At 34.9% G+C, this 23,962-nt stretch overlaps 1 protein-coding gene across 3 annotated transcripts in view; it reads right to left on the bottom strand.

Annotated features, from left to right (window-relative positions):
- Positions 1–23,962, bottom strand: part of LOC126917958 (furin-like protease 2) — a 567,776-nt gene that overhangs the window by 148,100 nt on the left and 395,714 nt on the right. The window contains exons 5-17 of one of the 3 annotated variants that reach the window (XM_050725443.1): positions 22,263–22,557; positions 17,611–17,783; positions 16,422–17,087; positions 14,799–15,015; positions 13,932–14,011; positions 13,543–13,817; positions 12,159–12,346; positions 11,419–11,667; positions 9,485–9,953; positions 8,997–9,196; positions 8,286–8,567; positions 7,793–8,010; positions 5,191–7,458 (exon numbers count right to left, since the gene is read on the bottom strand). In XM_050725443.1, the coding sequence (XP_050581400.1) occupies positions 7,351–7,458; positions 7,793–8,010; positions 8,286–8,567; positions 8,997–9,196; positions 9,485–9,953; positions 11,419–11,667; positions 12,159–12,346; positions 13,543–13,817; positions 13,932–14,011; positions 14,799–15,015; positions 16,422–17,087; positions 17,611–17,783; positions 22,263–22,557 (3,420 nt within the window). In that variant the 3' untranslated portion in view covers positions 5,191–7,350. Of the gene's footprint in view, positions 1–5,190; positions 7,459–7,792; positions 8,011–8,285; positions 8,568–8,996; positions 9,197–9,484; positions 9,954–11,418; positions 11,668–12,158; positions 12,347–13,542; positions 14,012–14,798; positions 15,016–16,421; positions 17,088–17,610; positions 17,784–22,262; positions 22,558–23,962 lie in introns of those variants that run through there. The other 2 variants (XM_050725440.1, XM_050725441.1) reach the window with 2 other exon arrangements.

The following is a 23,962-nucleotide window of genomic DNA, read 5'->3' on the forward strand; positions in this document are numbered from 1 at the left end:
GAAAAAATGTAATCCCCCTCTCGTTGTACAACTTCTTCCCATTTTTCAAGTGCATTGGTCCCTTATCGCCGTATGTTTATAAATCGACACATGAAATGTATACACAAAAGTCGGCACGAACTTATGGGATGACCTAATACTATATAGTATATTTGTTAAAAATTTTATGTGGAGAAGAATGTACGAAGACATTATGTGAATTTCTTCAGAATTTTTTAGACTATCACCCACTGAAAGGCGCATCAGACATGGAAAACACATTTACGTTGATACTGTAAATATGTTTATATGGTAAGGATTGATGAGATAAAGGAAAAACGTTAAAGGTAGGTATTTTAGAATATAGTTTCTTGTTTAGAAAATTTTTACAAAAATTCATACAAACACCAACTCAGTAGTTACATTAAAACACTAAAACAAAAAGAAACTAAGTTAACATCAACCTCAAACACAAAGGAGCGCTGTAACAACCGAGCAAAAAGCTTCATGCGCTGTACCAGTCTGTGTTAATTGCAGATTTCGTGGCGTGGGATGCCCAACGACTTCTGTATATGACAATCTTCTATACTGCGAAAACGTTTTTACCTTATAACAAAGAGCAAAAGCCAGCCCCGTTGTATACAAAGAAATCCCAGTTTAGTCAGAACTCATCAAGATAATTCACCATCGCTTATCATTAACTGGTTCCACGACCGATGCCCATTACCATAAATATCAGATATGTAGATACGTTAAAACACGTTCGTAGTTGGTTTCGTGCTCGACACATTATGGAAATTGCGTTTCACTGCACTACGTGAATTTTATCGATCTTTTTACGTGATACTTTCTGATTTTTGACTTTACTTATTAAGGCGTTCTTTTATTTTAAATGAAGCAAAATGATATAATTACATGTATAACCGAGAGATTGGTATCTCGGGAGTGATTAAAACGATCCCTTTTAAAAATGATTGCGATAAAGACGATTGTTTTTATGGGAGAATGCACTTGCTATAATGCACTCTTGAGAATGGTGGCGCGCCTTGAGGATGTATGTTACGCCATCTGTTGGACAGATATGATTGTAGTTAATGAAGATTAATAATAAAATCATTTATCAACGATTAAATACATACCATACTAATGCATAACATAAAATTTGTATCAAATACATTAATGTAGAAAGAAAAACAAAATTCTTATCTATATATTTCATAAGATCAAATTAAAGAAATTCACGTGAATAAATACATGATTCGAGGAAAAAATCATTATAATCCATATATTTCATAAAAAAATTAAATATATTCTCAAAACTGTACTAATGTGAATCTACAGAATTTTTATGAAAGATTGCGAATATCTAATAAGTTGTGCAAAGTGAAAAGATAAAATAAGTATCTGTATTATCGAATGACGATAAGATAGTTTCCCACAAGAAATTCTCCTAATCATCTGTGCTCCCACCACAGATTAATCATTTAGGGTAACAAGTTATCAAAATCTACGAAAACAGCAGAAGTGAAGAGATTCTCTTTACTTACATATGATTACATGTAAACCATAGTTGTGTTTATATTTGTTATAAATAAGATAAAATTGACCCTTGCATTACACGTCTCGTTGTAGGAGCTATTCAATATATTTATGTACCTATGTTTCAGCCTTTAATATTTAATGCTTCATTAATTATGTAGTAGTTATCTATATTATCGACAGTGTATTTGCTTTTTTATATCTTTATACTGTTTGCTGAGTAGATATATACATTTATTGACTTTGTTTGGCTATACATTACTTTGTTCTACTGTCAGAGGTCTATTCAATCGTTTATTACAAGTAGTATAAATCAGTATTTAGTCTATCCTCGCTGTATCACGAGTCAGTCCATAATTTAATCATGTATAATTTCACTGCGATATAATTACAGATACAGTCACAAAAATAACGTAACACACTGAATGTTTTGTTTAAAAAAATTTAAATATATCCAACAAAAAGTAAAAAACAGAATTTTTTGTTTTCGTGGAAAAAGACAAATCTAGACTAGGATCGTTTTTGTTATGATTATAAACCCTTCAATTGCATGCAGTCTGTCGCTTCCTCTTTTATTTATCTATTCATGTACTGCGCGAAGTAATAAATTTTTGCCCCGTCTTCTTTCTCACCACTGACCAGATGTCAACTGTCGTTAATTTACAGCTGTATAATACTGTCAAATTCGTAGATTTATCGCCATCCAGCTCGTAAATTCCGCTCTGAGAGATTATGTGGACTTATCTTTCTGCCGTGGTATAGAATTATAGAGAATTCACAGCTGTTAAATCACTATGACGATTCGTTAGATCTTCTTGGGATTAAATGCAAAATAAAGGCACTGAATGTTTCCTTTATATGGTAAACACTTACAAAACCGTGCATTTAAGCTTTTAAATCTACAACTTTATTTAATCTATGTAATAAATCGTGTAATCAAAATTGTATCTATTAAGTGTTTTACAAATGAATATAAAGCAACAAAAATTAACGATGAAACAAAATCTTTATTTGTTGATATCTTTATTAAATCTTTAATTTCTTATCCAATTTTGAAGCTGATATAATAACTGATTTAAAACTCTTAAAAGAAAATTGTCATTTTGCTGATTGAAATTTGCATACGTGATCACCCTGTATTTATTTTGAATTATACCATATCAAATTTATCATACATGGTCGATATATAAATGCAACGAATGGAATGGTATATATGTATAAATAGAATATTTTATCATATAAGTGGAATTAGTTTTTGTTACAAATGTTTAGCTCGTACAATACTTGTATCTTCCTAATTTATACAATACAACGAACTATCAACAAGTAACGAAGCTTATGTTGTAAAAGAACCTTCCGTATAAGGCTCATAAAGTTCGAAATAACCAGGAAGGAATTCATTAGGAGAAGATTGAAAAGAATAACGGAAGTTGGAATGTATTGGACCATAAGAAGTGATTTCGGAGATAGCAAACAACGATTCGCGTCGTGGAAGATAGTAATATACGGTCTGTCGATACGTCGATCGAGATAACCGGATACCCGATAAATTCGGCGACGATAATTCGCGTATCTCTACTTTTATCAGTTTCGATGTCGTACCGTAAGCGGATATCGTAAATTCGTGAAGGTAAATCCCGTTTGCTTGTGTGCCACCATTTTATCACGCTATCGCTTTAATTATACCAACCACTATAGTTTTACGTTCATCTTCCTTCATTTCCGCACAATCGATCAAACATAGAAGAAATCGGAAGAATTTATACAAAATTATTTATCAGTTGCACAGCATTAAGACAAGTTATTTATTAACAGTTAATACAGAAGGTTAAGAATGCAAATGGAAATGCATACGTGTGTTCCATAACCTCAACTACTCTGAATACATAATCAGATGGCATGCCCGATCGATCATTGGGAATTTTTATTTGTTCACGAAATATTTCGTTCGATATTCGTTAGCGTCCCACGGTTGAAAAATACGCTGCCGTATGAGCAAAAATCCATTCCGTTGACTGTGTCACAATTAATATAGCACTGATGGTGTGCGTGCGCGATATACAATTTTAAATAGTGTATTCGACGTTGTGTCACAGCAAGCATTTCGATGATTAATACGCGCGGAAATTTCGAACCAATGACGAAACACCGGCGACACCCAGCAGACGGTGAATCATGACAGTGTGCACGATTCGATAAATCACAGCTTTGCTCTCGCGCTATAATCCACAATTTTTTCAACAACTTCTTCGTACACTGAAAAACGTAAAGAAACACGATGTCCTAATCTTATCGCCTGCTTCGATTATGATGATGTGCTTGGAATATTTCAGCTTTTTACGAGCAACGGTGAAAATTAATTCTATAATCGAAAGTCGAAACGAATATCCATGGTAACCCTGTTGTGTGCTTTAGATCATCTTCGATCGAATAGTATTCTTTTATATTTTTAGAAAATTTGTTTAAATGTTTAGAAGGTTTTCCAGAAAAAATACAAATTCACTTTGAACAAAATTCATGAGTGAAATTTCGTTTAGGATGTAAATGGTGAGACGGGCCAGTTAAATCAGCAATATCTGGTAGTTTGGAAAATTCGTAGTGAAAGTTAAGAAAGATTTAGCAAGAATTAAACTTTTTGCCGTCTATAATTTCATGCGTCTCTTTTTTGAAAAACCGTTCATGTTTTCTGGTAATGAATCCCTTCGAATAGCTTCTAGAGTATTTTATTTTTTCATCTATGTGTTTGGAATAAATTTCGTAAAGATCACGATAGATAATAATAAGAGCCACACTATATTTGATGAACGAGACAGGCAGAGACAAACACTAGTCAGGATTCAAAATTTCTTGGATATACGAGATTCAACATTCTATCACAAAAAAAAAAGAATAAATCTGTTTTATTAACGAATTTTTGACATCATCTACCTAATTGTAAGAGTATTTTCCCGATGTTGGATTATTTGATTGAGATTTATAATAAAAAGTCACGAACTTTTCGAGCAATTTAATATTTGAATAATTAAAAACCATCAATAACCGTCAATAACCAAAGGAAATTAAAAGTAAAAAATTAGAAGAGAATTAAAAGCACGAGTAATAATAAAAGATAAAAATATCAATCATTAAAAGGAAACATTCAAAGTCTATAAAATACAATGAGATTCTCGAAGCATCATAAAAGGTTACCGTTAGACTGTGTCGGTAACGTGTATATTCCATTTCACTGTTTATTCTTTAACGTTTCATTAAGTGTAATGGCTTGCTTTCCATTACCGGCAAATGTACTTTCAGTCTCGTGGTCGGTTTGTCTGTTATCCGTGCACTTGGTAGTAATTGCTGGTGAGCCTAGCGAATGCACTTACCTTAAATGACGATCAGAAGATACAAAACGGCACTGTTTGCCTGACTTTAACGTGTTCCGTATTCAGGAGAAAAAAACAAGCATTTTAACAAAACTTTAGATCCACGAGAAAAGAAATTAGGAAAATTAGAATATTTAATCAGTTATTTTACAACACATTAATAAAAAATTCCTTTTCAATCTTGCTAAATATACAATAAAACTTCACGTCATCAAGGAACGTTATGAATTTTCTGAAGTATTCCGATAAATTATTTCCGATGCATGAAGGTAAAAATATTCAATAATCATTACTCAATAATGATATCTTAGTGGGAACACGAACTCAAAATATATTTAAACGCCTGAGTATGTGTATGTATATAGATATATGTATATGTATATGTATATATGTATATATTTATAATCGCGTTCATCATAAAAGTACAATAATAGCTTTATATCAAATCACGAGAAGAAATTCAATATTCACACGGTAGGCGCGGACAATTAGCTCTTAAAGATACCGATTTACCGAGGACTCTTTTCGTATGTTCTTTTTGCATATTTTCTCTCTTCCTCACTCTCTTTCACACTCTCGTGCTCTCTTTTTCTTCTTATTAAAAAAAAAAGCTTTTTGTGTGTGATACATCAACGAGTATGATCTCTTTTCCTTATCATTCTTCCTTTCTCACTCTTCCACTCTCTTTTTTTATTGCAATAACGAATAAAACAAACGATGCTAGAGCAACGCGGAAAATGTATAATAGAATACTATATAAACAAAGAAAAAATACATAGCCAATGTAGCAATAACAACAGTTACAAAAGAAACGCAATTGGCTGTTTCGTTCACGACGGAATGACTGATACACATGCTGGATCACAAAGAAATCTGAGTTCACATGCTTCTGACACAGGATGTCAAGTCTGTTCATTACACGAGAAGAAAGTTATGTAAACCTTTCTTTTTTCTTATACAGAGAAACAAATTCCCTTATTCTCCTGTTTCATTCATAATCTTTCCTATTTACTTCTTTCGCCTCCCCCTTTTGGTCAACCTGCTATCCTTCAACTTTCATACTCACATTATCCAATGAAACATTTTTTCATAACCTATTTTAATCTGTTAACCGGGTCATATCCATAATCTTAAAGTTAGGAGTCAATAAAAATTTTCAAATAGTTTGATTTTAACCTTCAGTGGTTATCGTCACTGAAACTTCAAACCATATAAATACTATTACAATGTTATTATTTGTAATCACTGTGAATAACCATTCTTCTACTCTTCACCTAATATTTAATTCTGTTAAATTCAACTTTATTCACTTTTTAATCCAGGAGAAATATGCTGCAAATAACTTTCTGCGAATAATTATGATAGCCTTCAAAGATTAATTATCTCAAATATAGATATACAATTTATTTTCAGTGGAAATGAAATACGGTATTAAAATATATTCATTCAAATAAGGAGATCGTTGTCTTCGAGGTTAGGAATCTAAGTGATCTCGGTTAACAGGTTAAGATGCTTCGGATTACATTTATCTCTAAATTGAAATCAATACGCAGTGCCCTTCACCATGTAACATGAAAAATCATCAGAAATATTACAAGAACAGAATAAAAACAAAAAAGTTATACCAGTGAGACTCGTAAAAATATTCGTAATTAAATACAAGAACGAGTCAGTTGCACAGTATACGCACCGCATTCATCTTCGATAGATCGTTTAAGTACGATACTTGTTCGATTTCGATTCACAAGCTTATTTCCACCTTGGGTGCGACGTGACGGTCAGGATAGTAGGCACTAAAAAAGGGCAGACGAAACGGTGCTGTGTCAAGGGCGTTGTAAATCAGGCACTTCATAATGTCCGTCGCCCTTTTCGTGTCGTTCGTCTACGAACCATTGAGTACTTCCGGCTTTTTAAAAAGTTAATTCGCCGTTTATACACTCGTGGCGCTGTTATGCACTCGACAAAATCAGCGATGCGCCTGACCGTTCAAAAAAATATACCTAAACACCTTGTTCACCGCCATTCACACAACCGCACTATCAATTTTATTATATAGCGAACAACAGTCACACTTTCTTCGTACAGTGTGCCAAAAAAAAAGTGAAATGTGTCTTTACTATCACGTTTCGAACGAATTTCTCTTGTCCCTTTCGTCATTCTTCCGCCATTTTGTCCATTCGAATTTTTATACTTTTTCATTTTTTTTTCTCTTTATCACTCGTTTCTTCTCCTCTTCCTTCGATACATATTACTTTATTTTGTTCTTGTTACTTTGTTGCATGTTTCTTTTGTCTCGGATCACTTCGAACGATCTTAACACGTGGTTCTTTTAAATCTTGATCGTCACAGATTTTTAATAACCAACACGTAAGTAAGTTATTGGTTTATTCGTGATCTTGAGACTGAATGACCTTCTTTCAATAGGTCGTGATGGCTGGTTTGGTTGGATCGGCGAGGTTAGTTGGATTTAGGTCATTAGCTCCGTCGTGTCATCCGCGTATACATCGTCCGGAGGTTCCACCCTCACAGCTAGCTGCGTGTAACCCTTGTTCGTTTCTCTCCTTCCTGACATTGCCTACAAATTGAAGAGCATATCTAAAATTTCGGTTCTCTGATGGCAAAACGGATAATAATATTTTAAATGTAAGATTGAAATCGTTTATTAATTTGTTTTCGATTTTTGTTTGTTCTCCAATACAGCAAGAGCTGGTTTTATAACGTATTTTTAAGAACTATAAAATAGCATATGATTAATACTTTAGAAGCTTTTTGAAAATTGATTGGTTTAAAAGATCAATTTAATGGAAAGGTATTTAGTCAAGAATTAAGAATGAAAATAATATAATAGATAGATTGATTGTATAAAGAGATAGATTTGAACTTTCACATAACATAAATCAGGTATATACCTGAAGAGCGATGAATATGGTAGCGAACAGAGCAACAGATATGAGACAAATGGCGACAGCTATAGTCGTAGTCGCTGTTATCGCCAGCGAAGCCGAATCGTTTTTATCGGTCGTTCCTTCGTAGTTTGCATACACTTCAGAAATAGCTGTGTCAGCCGAGGCAAATTCTGTTCCTGGCACTCTTCTTTTACCAGCTGGTGAGCTGTTCCTGCAGCCACCTGTATTAACGTTTAGAAAAACATTGGTTAACTGATTAACGCTGATTAATTCCATATTGAGCGAAATAAAATTCTGTAAAACAATTCAAAATTGAATTTGATTTTTTAATAATTCCTTACCACAATTGTACTAGGCTATTATTAATATTGTAGTGCGTACATTCATGGAATTTTTTTCTGATTTCGAAATTATATTCGTGAATTTAAACTTTAGAAAATTTATGTTCTTAAGTTATTTAATATTCCTCAGTCCAATAATGACTAATTTCTCTTACCAGTTTCCGGATCACAAAGACAGCACTCTTCAGCCAGCGCCCCCTTCTCGTTACCCGTGCAGCAAGGAACGCACTGATTGTTCAACTTATCCAGATGCAATGGTGGCGAACACGCCGCGCAACTAAATTTTCCTGGACCAGTACATCTTCGACAATCGGAATGGCAATTTTTACAGAGCTGCGTCAGGGGATCGTAGTATTGCGCTCCAAGACATTCCATGCAGAGGCCACCCTCTAGCATCGAATGGGGTGGGCAAGAAGTACATTCCATCGGCCCTTCTCCTGCAATGCATTCACGCGTTAATCTTTCTTTCACACAGACACACTTATATGAGATATACTACTGCTCATAAATATGCAGACATTTTAACTGATTTATAATAATACATAGTACACGTACATTGGTAAAGAATAAATTAGTGAGAAATGAATGGCTAAAGATAATATCCAACTATAGAATCCAGTATTTATATAACAGTTAACAATTTTTAACTTATAAAAACTTCTTAAAAGATTCACTTTTAAGTACAGTTTAAAAATTACGATAAAAATTGATATACTTTTCTTAATTTTTGCTTTTTATCAATTTTCATGAAAATTTACATATATAAATTTCAATTGTTTAATACACAAAATTAACCGTGATATCTCATGAAAATTTTTTTGTCATGTTTGAAAAAACGGAAACACGCTGGTATTTCTCTTATATACCTTTGCAGGTACGACAGTAATGGTGACACTTCTGGCAGCCGAAGTTAGATTTGAAGAATCCTTCGGGACACTCCGGATGACACTCGCCTGCTGCTAGTTGCCAACCACGAGGGCAGGTCACGCATTGATCTCTTCTGGGTCCGGAACACGTTTTACACGACAGGTAGCATTTCGCGCACTGACCTCGATCGCTGTAATATCTGCGTTGAAACAAGATTTTTCGTTTCATACATTTATCGACGTTCATGTTATATAAGATCGTAGAAGTTTTTAGAATTTTAGATTTCTTTGTAAGGAAGGGGTTTAAATATTTCAAGTTCTATAATAATTTAGTAAAAACGTTTTAGGTTTGATAGAAGATCATCTCTCAGTTGCTAATTCCTTATCCAAAAACTAATATATAACAAAATAAAAACTCAACGAATAGACAAGAAATGAAAGATAAAAGAAAACAGGAAAAATATTTGATTTTTCTAAAGCAAACTTACCCCTGAGCACAAGAGGACCTGCACTCTCCACTCTGAAGCTGCAATCCATCTTGACAAGCAGTGCAGTTCAGTCGAGACACGCACGTTTTGCAAGTATGCAAACAAGGTACGCAGACGGGTCTAGAGGGCTGCGCCATTGAATAATAACCATCGTCGCACTGATACACACAGCGTTTCCCTTGAAGGAGTAGCGATGTTTGACAGGAGACGCAATGATCTTCACCAGGTCCAGCGCAAGTTTTACACGAAGTATGGCACTGCTTGCAGTGGCCATTTTCATAATATTCCGATGTATCACAACGATCACGATGTTCAGGAGCGCAGAGGCTTTCTTCGTTCAAGCTCCAGCCTTCATCGCAGCTTGTGCAGGTTGACATGGAGCAGGTAGCACATCCGGGTGGACATGGAACGCATTCGCGACGCTTTTTGTCCGCTCCATAACCCGCTGGACAAGACGCTCGACATGATCCTGGGATTTGTAAAATTCATTTTAAATAAAAGCTTAAATTGTACCGTTGAGTTATAGCTGACTATAATATTAGGTAGAATTGTGGTGGCACTCGACAAGCCAAATACCACCACTCGACACTAACTAGTGTCGGACGACGGCAGCGCAGTGGTTAGCACCTTAGGTTACGAACATTTGGAACCCGGGTTCGAATTCCGGCGACCGGAGTCCGATTTTTCTTCCACGCACCAAAAAACGGAGGAAAAATCAGCAGTACCCCAGCTGTGACATCTACAGCCCCTAGCGACAATTACTCCGGACGAGGCTCAACAACTACAACTATCACGGACAACAAATACCACCTCAAACTGGTGACCCCGACGTGATCGACAGCGAAACAGAGGTATGACCGTGATAGCACTACCGAGACTTCCATCATCGCGAATCTAAGGCTATGCGAGCTGGACCTACTGCTACGATGAACACGGAACGGCCCTTCCATCTTCAGCAAACCTGGACACTTCACCTCCGGTCGATGCGCAAAGCAGGTGACAGAATACGAGACGATGACCAAGCCAGGAGTGACGTAGCCATCGAAAAGTTCATGGCCATCACCACCAGCACGTCATACTAAAGAGAGGAACAGAGGCCTACGACCGTACACGGAACGCCGTACACGAACGACCGCACCGTACCGAGAGGTATCCATGGCCATATCGAAGACATCACGTAACATCTGCACGGGTAGGACAACAATCGGCTGACGCTTTATCACATTAAGATCTATAACGTTATCACTGGTAAGGGGCTACTGTGGCGGCACTCGACAAGCCAAATACCACCACTCGACACTAACTAGTGTCGGACGACGGCAGCGCAGTAGTTAGCACCTTAGGTTACGAACGTTCGGGACCCGGGTTTGATTTCCGGCGCCCGTGATCCGATTTTTCTTCTACGCATCAAAAGAGAAGAATAATTAGCAGTACCCAGCAGCGACATCTACAGCCGGCAACTACAACTATCGCGAACAACACATACCACCTTAAATAATAAATTCATTCGAATTCTTTTAAAAGAACATGTCAAGTGTTTATTGCTTTCATATAAAATCTATTCATCTTATTTTATGGTTCAATAATACCAGTTAAAAGTTAAGGGTTGATTTAATATTTAATTGTGGTTTGATTAATTTATCGAGGTGAAAGATACAATTTTTTACATCTAATTTTGTTGTCAATTTTTATTTGGACCAATTAGTTATGAGAAAACATAACAACAAATTCCACCACGACTTCCAGTACTCCTTATTTTTATTCCATTCAAACAGAATAGCTAATGGAGAATGAATCGATGAAACTTAAAAGCATGATTTATTCGAAACACTGAGCCTCTTACGGATACCTAGCTACCAAGAGAAATAGGTTTCTAGGTTATCGGTTGCACCCGAGTGTCGTTTTTAAGGATTAACGTCCGGACGACTACGTACCGTTCAGAGAAAACAATCCGGGTCGACAGGAGATGCATTGGTTCTCCGCGGTGCCATTGCAAGTTTCACACGTGGAATGACACGGTGCACAGTTGTAATCTTGTGTTTCGTAGGTGTACAGGGGACAGGCTGCATAACACTTGTTTTCGTACATAACAAGGTGATGCTCGCAACTGGTGCATTTGTCCGGTCTGTCCTGGCAACTGGCGCAATTCGCCTCGCAGGGTACGCATGTACTGTTCTCTGTATCTGGAAATATCCGATCACTATTCATTTAGATTGATTTTGTTATAATTTTTTGTCATTTAATATATTTGTTGCGAGTAATGCACATGGTGCTTCCATTCAATCTTTTGTATTTCCTGTCAATGCATAAACAGCGTCTACAGTCTATTGATTAGATCTTTTAAGTAGAATAATTATACTTTAATAGACTATATGCATAAAATCTTTTGTTGTTCATCCAAATTAATTTTAATTAACAAAGAAAAAAAGGAGAAAGAAATGGATTAAGTTAATTTTAATTCAAATTCAACGGAAATTATTCCTCGTACTTTAGTATTTATGAGATCTTTAACTTTATCTTCTATTTCTGTTACTAATTTTAATTCGAGAAAATTTAGAAACAATTCAAAAAGTTAGTTTCAATTGAATAAACTGAAACTATTTTACTAAATTTTCTACTTTATTTATTATTTTACTTTACCAAATCGGTTTTATTTCACCGAAAGAACACTTACTCTCGTAATATCCTTCCGGACATTGCTGGAGACACACTGCTAGATCAGTAACTCGTAGGTGAGCAGGTGCGCAGGAGAGACAAGAATCCTGGCCAGCCCCAGCACAGATTTCGCAGGATTCATGGCAAGGCCAACAGACGCCACCTTGATTTGGAAAACTTCTCGGCGGACATCGACTCACGCATGTACTGTAATAACGATTTTTCAAAACAAAAATTCTCTCTAATTACCACCTTACCGTCCTAAATGTTTTCATCTCTTCTTCTAAGTCGTATTCGAAGGCTAGCTAAGCATACCTGTTAATTACACACTTTATTCGATTTGCCAAACGTATAGGTAAATCTTCCTTGTAAAAAAGCAAACAAACGGTGTTTGAAAATTAGATATGCAATGCAAATATAAAGAAGTTAATACTGTTTCTACAAAACAGATGTACGATGAGGTAATATAGGAAAAGTAAAAAAATTTTAATAACGTTGTATGTGTGCATTGTTTCGTTCCTAGCGTGCAGTTTTAAAAGTTCTTCTTTAACATCTTATTTTTAGAACGGTGTAATTTAGAAAAATTGCAGATTTTTACCGCTATCTTTTTACGAAAGATACTTTTGCTTCTAATTGGAATGGTGAAACCCTTTGTCCGAAGTTTTTCAGCAGGACAAACGCGGAAAGATGTATGTAAAGTATAGAAAGAGGAAAATATCGAGCGTTATAATTGTAGCACATGTAAAAATTCCTCTTGGCCAGCGACAGAACATTTTGCACAGAATACGTCGGAAATTAAACCTGTTTTGTATGACGTGTTATTTTCAGTTATATATTTTTAAAAATTTATGTGATATTTGAAATGTTTTTACTCATTAAACAAATAAATTTGAATATATAATCATCAATTATTTATTTGAAAACATGTATATGAAACTTAAAACATATCTACTGAAAAACAAATAAATTTGAATTTAACCTTTCCACGCTCGTTAACTAATTGCTAATTAACTAATTTAACTAATTCCATTAACTAATTTAAAACGTTACTTTAAAATGTCATCAGATAAAATCATTTTAAAAACCTTGCAGGTCATTTCTTCAGTGTAGATCTGATGCTACTTCAAAAAATGTCGGCACAAAGTGCAATGCTCAATGCGATTCATCCGAAAAACCATAAATATGTACCTATGTTACCTAATAATCATCGTGGAAGCTTAAAATCTCAAATAATAATGCTTAAATTCTCTAATAACTTCCTACAACATTTAAAGTTTATATTATCTTCTATCTTTATCTGATAATACTTATAAACAAAAGACGTATTTGTATTAAAATGAGTCCATTACAATAAATAGCATGCAAAAGAAAGCAAGTAACAAAAACACAAAGAGCTTGCTTACTTGTCCAACCGGTAATTCTTGCAAGCAATGCACTGCGTGGGTCCTTTTCCATAACATCCCTGAGAATCACATTGAGGATCGCAGTCATGAAGAATCTTTCTAGTAGTGTCCAGCGAGTCATCTCCGACTTGAGACGAAGACGATGGCGAATCGAAAGAAGATGACGTATCTCCAGGAAGCCGATTGGTCAGGATTGGCGCTGAAGAACCATCTAAAGTTGCCACTGATGCCTGGACATTGGATGCAGCTCCGACATAGGGGTAGCCCTGGTAACCCTGAAAGGTAGACGAAGGAAAGAAGTCGACGTCGCCGCGATGGCCCAGCGCTAGCGGATCATCGTCTACAGGAAATGGATAATGCGCGGAGGCGTACGAAGAATGCGCTTGTACCGGGTTAAATTGTCGTGTCCGTATCCTGATCGGGTTGGTCGCGGTTCCGTAGAAGATCAACTGCCACTTCTTCAGGATCCCTGTAACAGTAGAGATTATAATTATAATATTCAATAATAAAGTCGATATTTGTCATAATTGCAGATTAGAAAAATTTAATTTTGTTATATATGGTATTGCAAATCTGAATAATCAAGTATAGTTATTAATAGTATTTTTCATTTTTATATCCCTCTTTCGTTAAAAAAATATTTCCGTTAAAAAATTTCTCCACTAGTTGGATATATTTATCCTTAGATCTAATTGTCCGATGATAGCATGAGTGACGCGATTCCTGAAAAAATAAACATTAAATTAAATAAAAGAATATCTTCTATTTATCGTAACTCTTAGATAAAAACAGTTGCCATCTGTTAAATATTTTATAATAAAATATAATGTGATAAAGAACGTTTAGTAAAAAAAGTTACACTAATATTCATAGTGTATCAATTTTAAACTCCTTTTTATAATTATTAACCGTGTTTTTTTTATAAAACTATATGTTTAACGTTTATTGTTGTAAAAAGTTTAATATATTCTTCATTATATTTTAATTTCAATATATTTTCGAAATTATGAATATATGGCAAAATATAATTGGATAATATAACAAAAAATGAAATTATAATTTATAGAAATTGAAATGCATGATTAGACAAAAATTCTCATTTTAATTTATATCGACATTTTAACCCTCCAAATGAGAATCTTGTTCAAACATATGGATCAAATGATGAAATCATCAGACACACTTAACACCATAAACACCAATTTATGATATAAATTCGCATAGCACTTTAATCTTGAAGCGATACGGTTACTTGCCTGGAGAATTCACGTGCCGATTTCCTGCATTAATGATCTGCAGGGTCCATCGGCCGTCCGCTTTCTCACTCCAGAAATGCACGCTGAGGAAAGGCCAGTCATCGAAGCTGGAACTAAGAACATCTCGTGGCCTCTCAAACAATAATGTCGATGTAGTACCCATTGGAGAGGTCAGCAGTAATCTCAAATTTCCACGTGGGAAGAACCTCAAAGACACCTGATCGAAAATTATTAGATATCGTTATCTTTCCAAAGTACTAAAGTATAAAATACAGTATAAATACCGTTAATTCTATGTAAATCATTTGCATTACATTTATGCTTTACATTTAGAAAGAAATCAAACATATATCCAATTATATGTACATGTATATAAGAATGTTCATCTGAAATAACTCATTATGTGTTGAATTTAACAAGATATTTGAAATAAAATTTGTTGTATTCGAGGCGCCTGATCAGGTAAATACATATAGTTGAATAACTTAATTTTGATCTTTTTATCCCTTGTATTTTCCGCGATATTCCACAAAATCGTAAACTTAGCAGATATTTTGACTTTTAATGTACGAAAGACAAGGATAGTCACGAAGCGGTATTTATGTATTTACGTTGTTTTTGTCACAGGTTAGTCGGATATAATAAATTTTATTTCCAATATTTTTTGACAAAGTCAATAGGTAACGAGTTATTTCAGGTGGTTATTTTCATTGATTCACCCAATTAGATATTCGCGGAATGCGGAATTATCGAACCAAATTGAATAGAGCAGATTTTGCACGGGGAAAAAATAATTTTTTAAAATAATGTTTGCGAGTATGATTTGTTCGGAAATGAGAATATTCTCGTCATACATTATTTTTTTTTGCGTAAGAATACCTTTCAACTCGGTTGAATACATTTTTAATGGTACAATCATTTAAATTCGCGTGTTACGAATAGTACGAACATTTGCAAGTTTCCGGCCATAGAAGCGACGAATTCACGGTATCATTAAAATGTAAATTTTTTTTAAAGCCGTTTTATGAATCATAAGCCAGAACAAAATATACATTTACATATATATAAAATGAAAATAAATGTTATTATAAACGTTCTTGCATTTTCTCTTCCTTCCGTCAGATTTTTGCATACAATCACTTTATGCTCTTTTTTGTCTAATCGTTTGTTTCCTTATCCTGAAATATATCGCCCCATAAAAGAAGAATCTTTATTCATGTATACATGGAGAATTACAAGCATGGGTATAACATTATCTTGTTAATAAAAATGTAAGACAAAATTCTCATTCTCCTTTTCCATGCATAGCTTGTTAATGAAGATATAAGACAATAGTCTCTCTCTTCTTTTCTATGCATTGATTTAATACGTTTGTTTCCTGAATCTTTGGTGTACTCATTGAAAATATTCAATTCGTTTGTGATATATTTGTAAGTGTCCGTGATGCGAAATTCTAACGGTTGTGTATGGACATCGGTAATTATGCAAGATACAATGAGCGTGCGATAATGAGTGATTATAGCCACCATTAATATTGAACAAGCGTGCGGATAACTATAATCGCCATTAATAAACGATAAGCTTCAAAATATCTTATTGTATCGTTCCTGTCAAGTTTCTTACCTTGCACTGTACGTGTTCTAGGAACCGAACCTCGTTCAAAGAGCCAGCGCACCCAGTTACATCCATATACACACTGAGCGTATACCCATAGGTTGGATCGATACGCCTTTCCTCGTTGATCTCATCGGACTTGCAGATATGTTGAGGCGGCACGTTGGTCCACTGCTCGGCCAGGTTCACCATAGCCCCGGCGTCCATGAGCCCGTAACCGAATTTGTGGGAGACCTTTCTCTTCACTCCATTCAAGATCCAACCTGGTTCCTTTTCGAGTGGTCCTGATCTCGAGGTGAGTACCACCAGGTATTGCATATCCCTCCACGTGAGGCTTGGATTCGCCTCGAGTGCTAGAGCAGCGATGCCAGCAGCCAATGGGGCCGAGGCGGATGTTCCTGTATGCTCCACCGTGCAGATATGATCTGGTCTCAGTTTCGCGTCCATGTCTACCGTAGCAACGCTTTTGTCGTTGCCTGGTGTACCAGACGAGTAAGTTGAAGCGAGCGTTGAGCTGCATTCTTCGAGGTACCATGGTTTGTAGCCACCCTGAGTCGCGCTGGAGATGGAGAGGGTGAAGATGCTGTTCGTGTAACCGTCGCAGTTGCAGGAATCCGTGTGCCGACCACCGTTACCTGACGCCCAGACGAAGATGGAACCTTTGCCTTTGCGACCCTGTTGACATTATTTTTAATGATTTTTGAGACTTTGAAGTTTGGGCTATGTGGTGAGGCATTTACTCTTAAATACATAGAGTTGCTGTTTGGGAATATAATGCACTCTTTGTATATATAAAGTACATATCATTATAAATAGTTATTGTAACATTTGTTATATTATAACATACCATCATAAATGCATATCATAAATGCATGGTGCTGATACTTGGAACCATATTATACAAAGTATACAAAGTGTATTATACTTCCAAATGGGAACACCATGGATTAACACACCATTACAGAATCAAGATCTAACAAATATACAGAGAGGAGCATAGCTGGGTTTATAATTAGAAGTATCATATAAATAATTTTTTCTTGTCGATTTACTCAATTATTTTCTCATTTGTAGAGTGTTCTCTTTTTCCGCATCATTCCGAAAGAAACTATACTAGCATTAACCGGTTTTTCTACCTATACATTTAATTTGTATGTGGTAGATGAAGTATTAAAGAATTACAGTGAAGGCAACTTACGCTGGTGACACCATAGATGAACGCCCTCCTGGCAAGAGGGCCTGGGCCATCGACAGTTTTGCCATCGTCTTCAGGGCCCCAAGAAGCGCTGTATATGTCGATATGATCAGGATTCAATCCCAGCGCTCTGGCTTCGACGGCATCGTTTACCGGGCCATCGAGCATTCGCACGCCTGAGAACATAGATGGTATGTGCGTTAAGCTGCATCTACACGATATAGCGAGACATTGCTATATATCATGTCACTATAACTCGTTAAACTGCATCTACGCTATATAACAATGTTACATAATATTCCCTTTTTTTGTTTCCATAACATGTTATATAATGTTGCCATATAACGTGTTTTGTTATAGGTATATACAGTGTGAACGTATTTTTAGATAGCTCTCCTTCTCGTTACCCCTCAAGTTCGCCGATTTCCATGGAATTCGCGCTTTCGACCCTCCATCCAAGAAACAAAACAGGCTAATCGGTAAGAAAGTAGAGACCCTATGGAATTCTAATTACGCTGTTCTCCCCCTCTTTTCTCTCTCTTCCTTTCTTCCTCTTCTAGTTTAATCATTAAATTCCATCGGAAGGAAAACTGGTCTCTCCGATGCCGTTGCGCTGTTATACGTTATTCTGAACGCGTTAAATCGAACACGGAGCTGTTGACATGCATTTTAATGGAAACGGGCCGATAATGTTATCGGAACTCGATATTCTCTCGAGATGAAACGACTTATAACTAGCGACGGACTTAAATCGCGAGAAGATTTGAATGTTGACATTACAGTAATGAGTTCGATAGGATTGTAGCGTTTTTATTATGAACTTCCATGAAATAATGAAACGTATTCGCTTACAAAACTTACTCGAAAGACATAGATGGGAAATGAAGCTAGAAACTTGTGAAATTCTAGAAACTTGTGAAAGCTATCCGAAGAAAATTATTCATTACAAAAAAACGGACAATTTTTCTAAGAAAGACTTGTGACGTTTTAGAGGGTGAAAAGTTTAATCTCCAAATTGTTGCTCTGGAAGAATGGAAAATGTGAACCATGGCGTTATTTTCCTGTAGTCTTCAAATAGAAAAATCCTAGTCGATTTTATTTTTTATTAGCGTTATCATGTAATACTATGATACGGTAAAATTTACTTTGAAAAGTTAGTATTCTTATTTATAAAGTAAACTGTATTATGAAACTGTATTTGATTTGTATTTATAAGTATACATATTGAACTTGATTTATCTATTTTAAGCCCATTACTATTTATAACGATAATAGCGTGTCGATATCGGTGTATGAGTAACGTTTAAGTAATCGTCGCGGGATGTGAAAGAAGGAAGTAAATTGAATGCAAAATGCGCGAATTGGTGATAAGAATGTTCGCAACAAGCCAATGGAGATGTGATTGCTCGAACGCGATTAAACGGCGTAAACGAGATCGTTGAGGATGAAATTTTCTCGCTCTCTTGGGAGTTAAAGAATATTAAACTGAGACTTTGTAGATTAATCGAATAAAATATGTATCTGTGGCGTCCTTTATTGATTTGGGAATTATATAATGGAAAGGTCTTTTGAAATTAATTATTTTTTTATCATTTGTGAAATTGTTTTGTTGATTTTAACCCTTTGTGTATTCATAAATGCACTCTATGTTTAAAAAAACATTTTATAGGAATTGTATCATTAAGTCTAACAACAAAGGAGCAACTTTTCAAAATCATTCTCTTCGCGAGGACAAACTATATTATATGAGATTAATTACTAAATGTTGTAAAAGAGAAATGAAAATTAATAACAAATTAATAGAAAGAAAAGAAAAGAAAATACACATGAAATACATACACTCAAGTTCAAGTTCAAAGAAAAAATCTATTTTCATCATGTATTTGATTAATTTATTGATTATTTAATCAATGGATTAAAAACGACAACAAAGATCACGGGGGACTGAATAGCTGGAGATTTTCGTTAGAATTGTTCTAGTTACAGAGAATTTAGAAAAATAGGTCAAGAAGAATTTTAATGAAATTAATCAGACATATTGTCTGGAAATTGGAGATACTATTAGATGGAAATGTTACAGTTTATGTGTATTGGTGGACGCTATGGAGGCGCAAAATTTATGTGCAGGAAATGTCTGCAAGGGTGCGTGATGTTAATTTTGAAATGGACCCATTGTTCAGAGTTCCTAACAGATGATAGTTTCAAGTGTCAACACCCGGCAGACAGAATACCCGGAAATTGTTTTACGAGGAAAATGCGCCATATTCGGGCTACTGTTTTAGATTACATTGTATAAATAACTTGCAAAAAGTTCTTCAGAGAATTAATACATTATAAATATTTATGGATGACAGTAAAATTAAAACTAAAAATAGAAACTAGAAGAATTATAATTAAACTGACATTTTCATGGTTTTATAAACACAATTGAAGCAAATATAAAATTCCAAGAAAACATTATTATGCTGCTTTCAATAGTTATGCAAATTGAAAATTGCACGCGATGATCCATAATTTGATTATAATTAACATCCGCGGAATAACGCATAATTATAATATTAATACCGTGGGTGAATTTGATTACACAAAATTGTTAAAGCATCTGTGTACTATGATATTTGCTTCATTAAACAAGTAACTTTTGTGCAGATCAGTATTTTTCAATACTATTATTTCATTATTTCATCACTATTAGGTCATCCCATAAGTTCGTGCCGATTTTTGTGTATACATTTCATGTGTCGATTTATAAACATACGGCGATAAGGGACCAATGCACTTGAAAAATGGGAAGAAGTTGTACAACGAGAGGGGGCTTATATTTTTTCATGAAACTGAAAGGTATGTAAACAATCTTAACATATATAACCGCTCGAAAAACCAAACGAACTTATGGAATGACCTAATATTATGTAACTCTTATAGTATAATCTACAATAATACTACTTCTACGTCAATAAATATTTTTCTACGTTCCATAAAAAAATATCAGGTTATTTTATGAATGTTTCTCTCTTTTTTAGAACTAATACTCGTTTATTGAGTATCCACTGCAATACGAATATTCTTCTCTTTACAAACGGTTGAAATAAACCAATCCCTTCTTCACAATAGCTTTTCATTTGTTTACTAGTTTTCGAAATTCTATTTTTAATAAATATTTCTGTTTTCTTGTTGATTTTTAAAAATACCTGTATAGTAAAAGCTCGGTTATCAAAGGAATCTCATCCCGAAAAAATCGGATCTCGATCATGTTTTCTGAAAAAAAGACGCATCAATTTCCTCGCAGAATTTTCGTTTCCAAGCATGCAATCGCGTGCTCCGCGTACCATAGTGGGGGTAGCATTAGTTACGCCACGTCGCAGTCTCCATTCAGTGCACATTTCAATTCGAATTTGTAGTGTCTTTTCATAATCTTCTGCGTTGTTCTATGTTTTATTGCTTTTTTAAATAAATAATTATTAAATAAATTAGTACTGGGCCGAAAAAATTCTTAAATCCAGTTAAATAGAGACAGTTGTTAAATAGAGATGAAAGGAGAAATTATACCTAAATATGAGGATGGCGTTTACATCTCGGATTTAAACTAATTAACATACAATACCCCATGGTTTTATGGAAAGGAATTCCTCTTACTAAAGTATATATTTATTGGATTTACACGTTCTTTTTATGTAAAATTTGATGCATTTTTATTGTCTCTATATCTGACTTTATGAATTAAATACCGTTATAAAAGTATAAAGAAATAATTATTTGTCGTTTGGCAAAGGATTAATCCATTTTATATTAAGTATTCTTCAATTTTCTAATATATCGATATACGAACAATCTTTCCGGAACCAATTATGTTCGACAACCGAAGTTTCACTGTATTATTTTTTATATAATTTGATAGTATATCTATTGCTCGTCTTTATTCTTCTTCTTGACAAATGATAATTGTTTGCATAAACGAATTTTAGAAACCAATGCAATAATGTCCTTCGGTCGCGTGCTAAACCATATTCACGGAACCTAACCTAACTTAATCTCGTAATTCTCGATTCTGCAAACCGAAGTAAATACGATCATTTCCCAGAAATTTGTCAAACTTCATTTTCGCTATCCTTTCGAATTGGAACTCGAGAAAAACATCTCAGAAAAGAGAAAGAGATCGCAATTCGTATAGAATAACAGCGAAGTCGCATCTAATAAAGAGGATCGTGTATCCGAATGAAATTTAATTCGCTGCAGTTGCGCTTTCATTCTGGAACGGAGTTCGCAGGAAGCTAGACGGTTATTTATAGCGCGAAACTTTTACATCCTTTTTATCTCCTTTTTGAAGGTTTTCTTCTTGAAGGTTTTGAATTTTTGCACAAGTAGCTCGATTCTTCTCACAATTTTAATCGATTCTATAATTTTCTATGTATGAAATTTATAACTAATATACCTAATATAATTCTTTGTACTGGCATAACTTGTATAGTGTACTGAGAAAGTTAGTTGTAAAATACGTCTTTTTCCCATTTTTTTATCATGTATGAAAGTGTAGTTTAGAGCACAAAAATCTATACGTCTTTTTGATCTAAATTTGTAATTTTTTTACTAGTTGTCAGACTGTTTTATTAGACTATTAAGTGATTAATAACAAGGAGAAATTGATAAATTTTTACCTCCTATGCTTGCATTGTAGGCAACACCGACACCGCAGTATTGGTTGAAGGCGACCGCTGCAACCTCACCAGCACAGCGTGTTCCGTGCTTGTTGTCACCGTTGTCTCTTGGCATTGGGTCATTGTCATTGTCATTGATGTCTGTGCTAGCTTGGTGATCATAATTCAAAGCCAGGTCCGGATGATTCGTCTGTATACCGTCGTCGAGGATCGACACGACCACACCTTTGCCAGTGTAACCCTTTTGCCATGCTGGGCCAAGATTCATATCGTAACCATCCTTAGCTCCGCCGTTCTGGAATTAGTTCAGTATTATTTCTTGATTAACATGGAGTAGAGTGTAAACGATCAATGATATCATTATAAATGACATTATTCAGAAAATATATGTGTAGCGGCACATGAGTCAGAGGACAATTCAAATCATGTTGTTGTTTTGCCTCGGAGTATCAAGACTGTTAGATTACAAGTAATGTAAGAACAAATAAACTCCGTGTAAAACAATGTCGTCGCTATATGCAACCGTCGAATGAAGACGAATTTGAATTTTCCGACTCTCCCCCGACCAGTATAAATAAACGGACGCGATCGCGAGTGACAGTACATAGCGAGACATAGCGAGTACATAATGAGTTCAAATACAGTACATATTGAGTATCTAACAGCATCTAGAGTATATCTTCGAGTATCTAACGAGCGTCTATCAAGTCACGCGATGAGCATTTACGAGTATTTATTCCGCGATTTTATTTTGCGATTTATACTTCGTACTAACGACTAACGTCTACGTTTGTATATTAATTTATTGTCTTAAATATATTCGACGGTTACAACAATAAGTAATCTCATCATTAATCCTCACGACCTACGTCCTCTTCACACAACATCTACATATGTATACATGTTTGTTCCAATAAACCTTACGTACACGATTAATAACTATTGAAATTACTAGAAATTTAATCGACCACTGTTGAGAAACTAATAAAAATTTTTAAGGTTAGTTGGAGCTATCAGAAAGAGTATATCTTCCTCTGTAAAATACTATTTGTTCCATTTCGATCCAACTTTCCGTTGCTGAGATATCATCGTTTGAAGAGAATCGAATTTTTCTGTCGCACATTCGGATCTTCTACTCGCGTCCCTGACCAATCACAACCTCATTAATTGTGCGCTGGCCAGTGTCAGACAGCGTATGCGTTCTTTTTTACTATGATTACTACTTTAAGCGTACGCATATCCTGGAAGAAATGTAGGTCAGATCGCTACAGGCTGGCATTCATAGCTCTATACACTTATTGTAGATAGGTATATCTGTTATGCTTCATAGCGCTACACTTTCGGAACCAATTTAGGTGTCTGATGAAAACGCATTATTAAGGGTTTGATTGTTATTCGAGTAGATAATTACTTAAAAGTTTCGTGATTGTTTTACGTGTCAGGAATGTGACACGTGAGATAAAACATTAATATCGTTTTACCGAAGTTTCGTGGATTTTTTAAATTTTTACATAAAATACATAACATTTTACATAAAGTAAAATTACACCCTTCATTGATCTTCCACGCGTCTTCGCCCATAAAACAACACACATACCATGTAATGGTTGCCTTGAAGTCGTGCAATAGTTTTATCAATAGTAATTTTTCGTATAACACATAATTCAGAAGAGTCTAGAGATATTTTATCGACGAGACGC

Source organism: Bombus affinis, chromosome 6 (genome assembly GCF_024516045.1).
Source record: "Bombus affinis isolate iyBomAffi1 chromosome 6, iyBomAffi1.2, whole genome shotgun sequence".
Classification (NCBI taxonomy): domain Eukaryota; kingdom Metazoa; phylum Arthropoda; class Insecta; order Hymenoptera; family Apidae; genus Bombus; species Bombus affinis.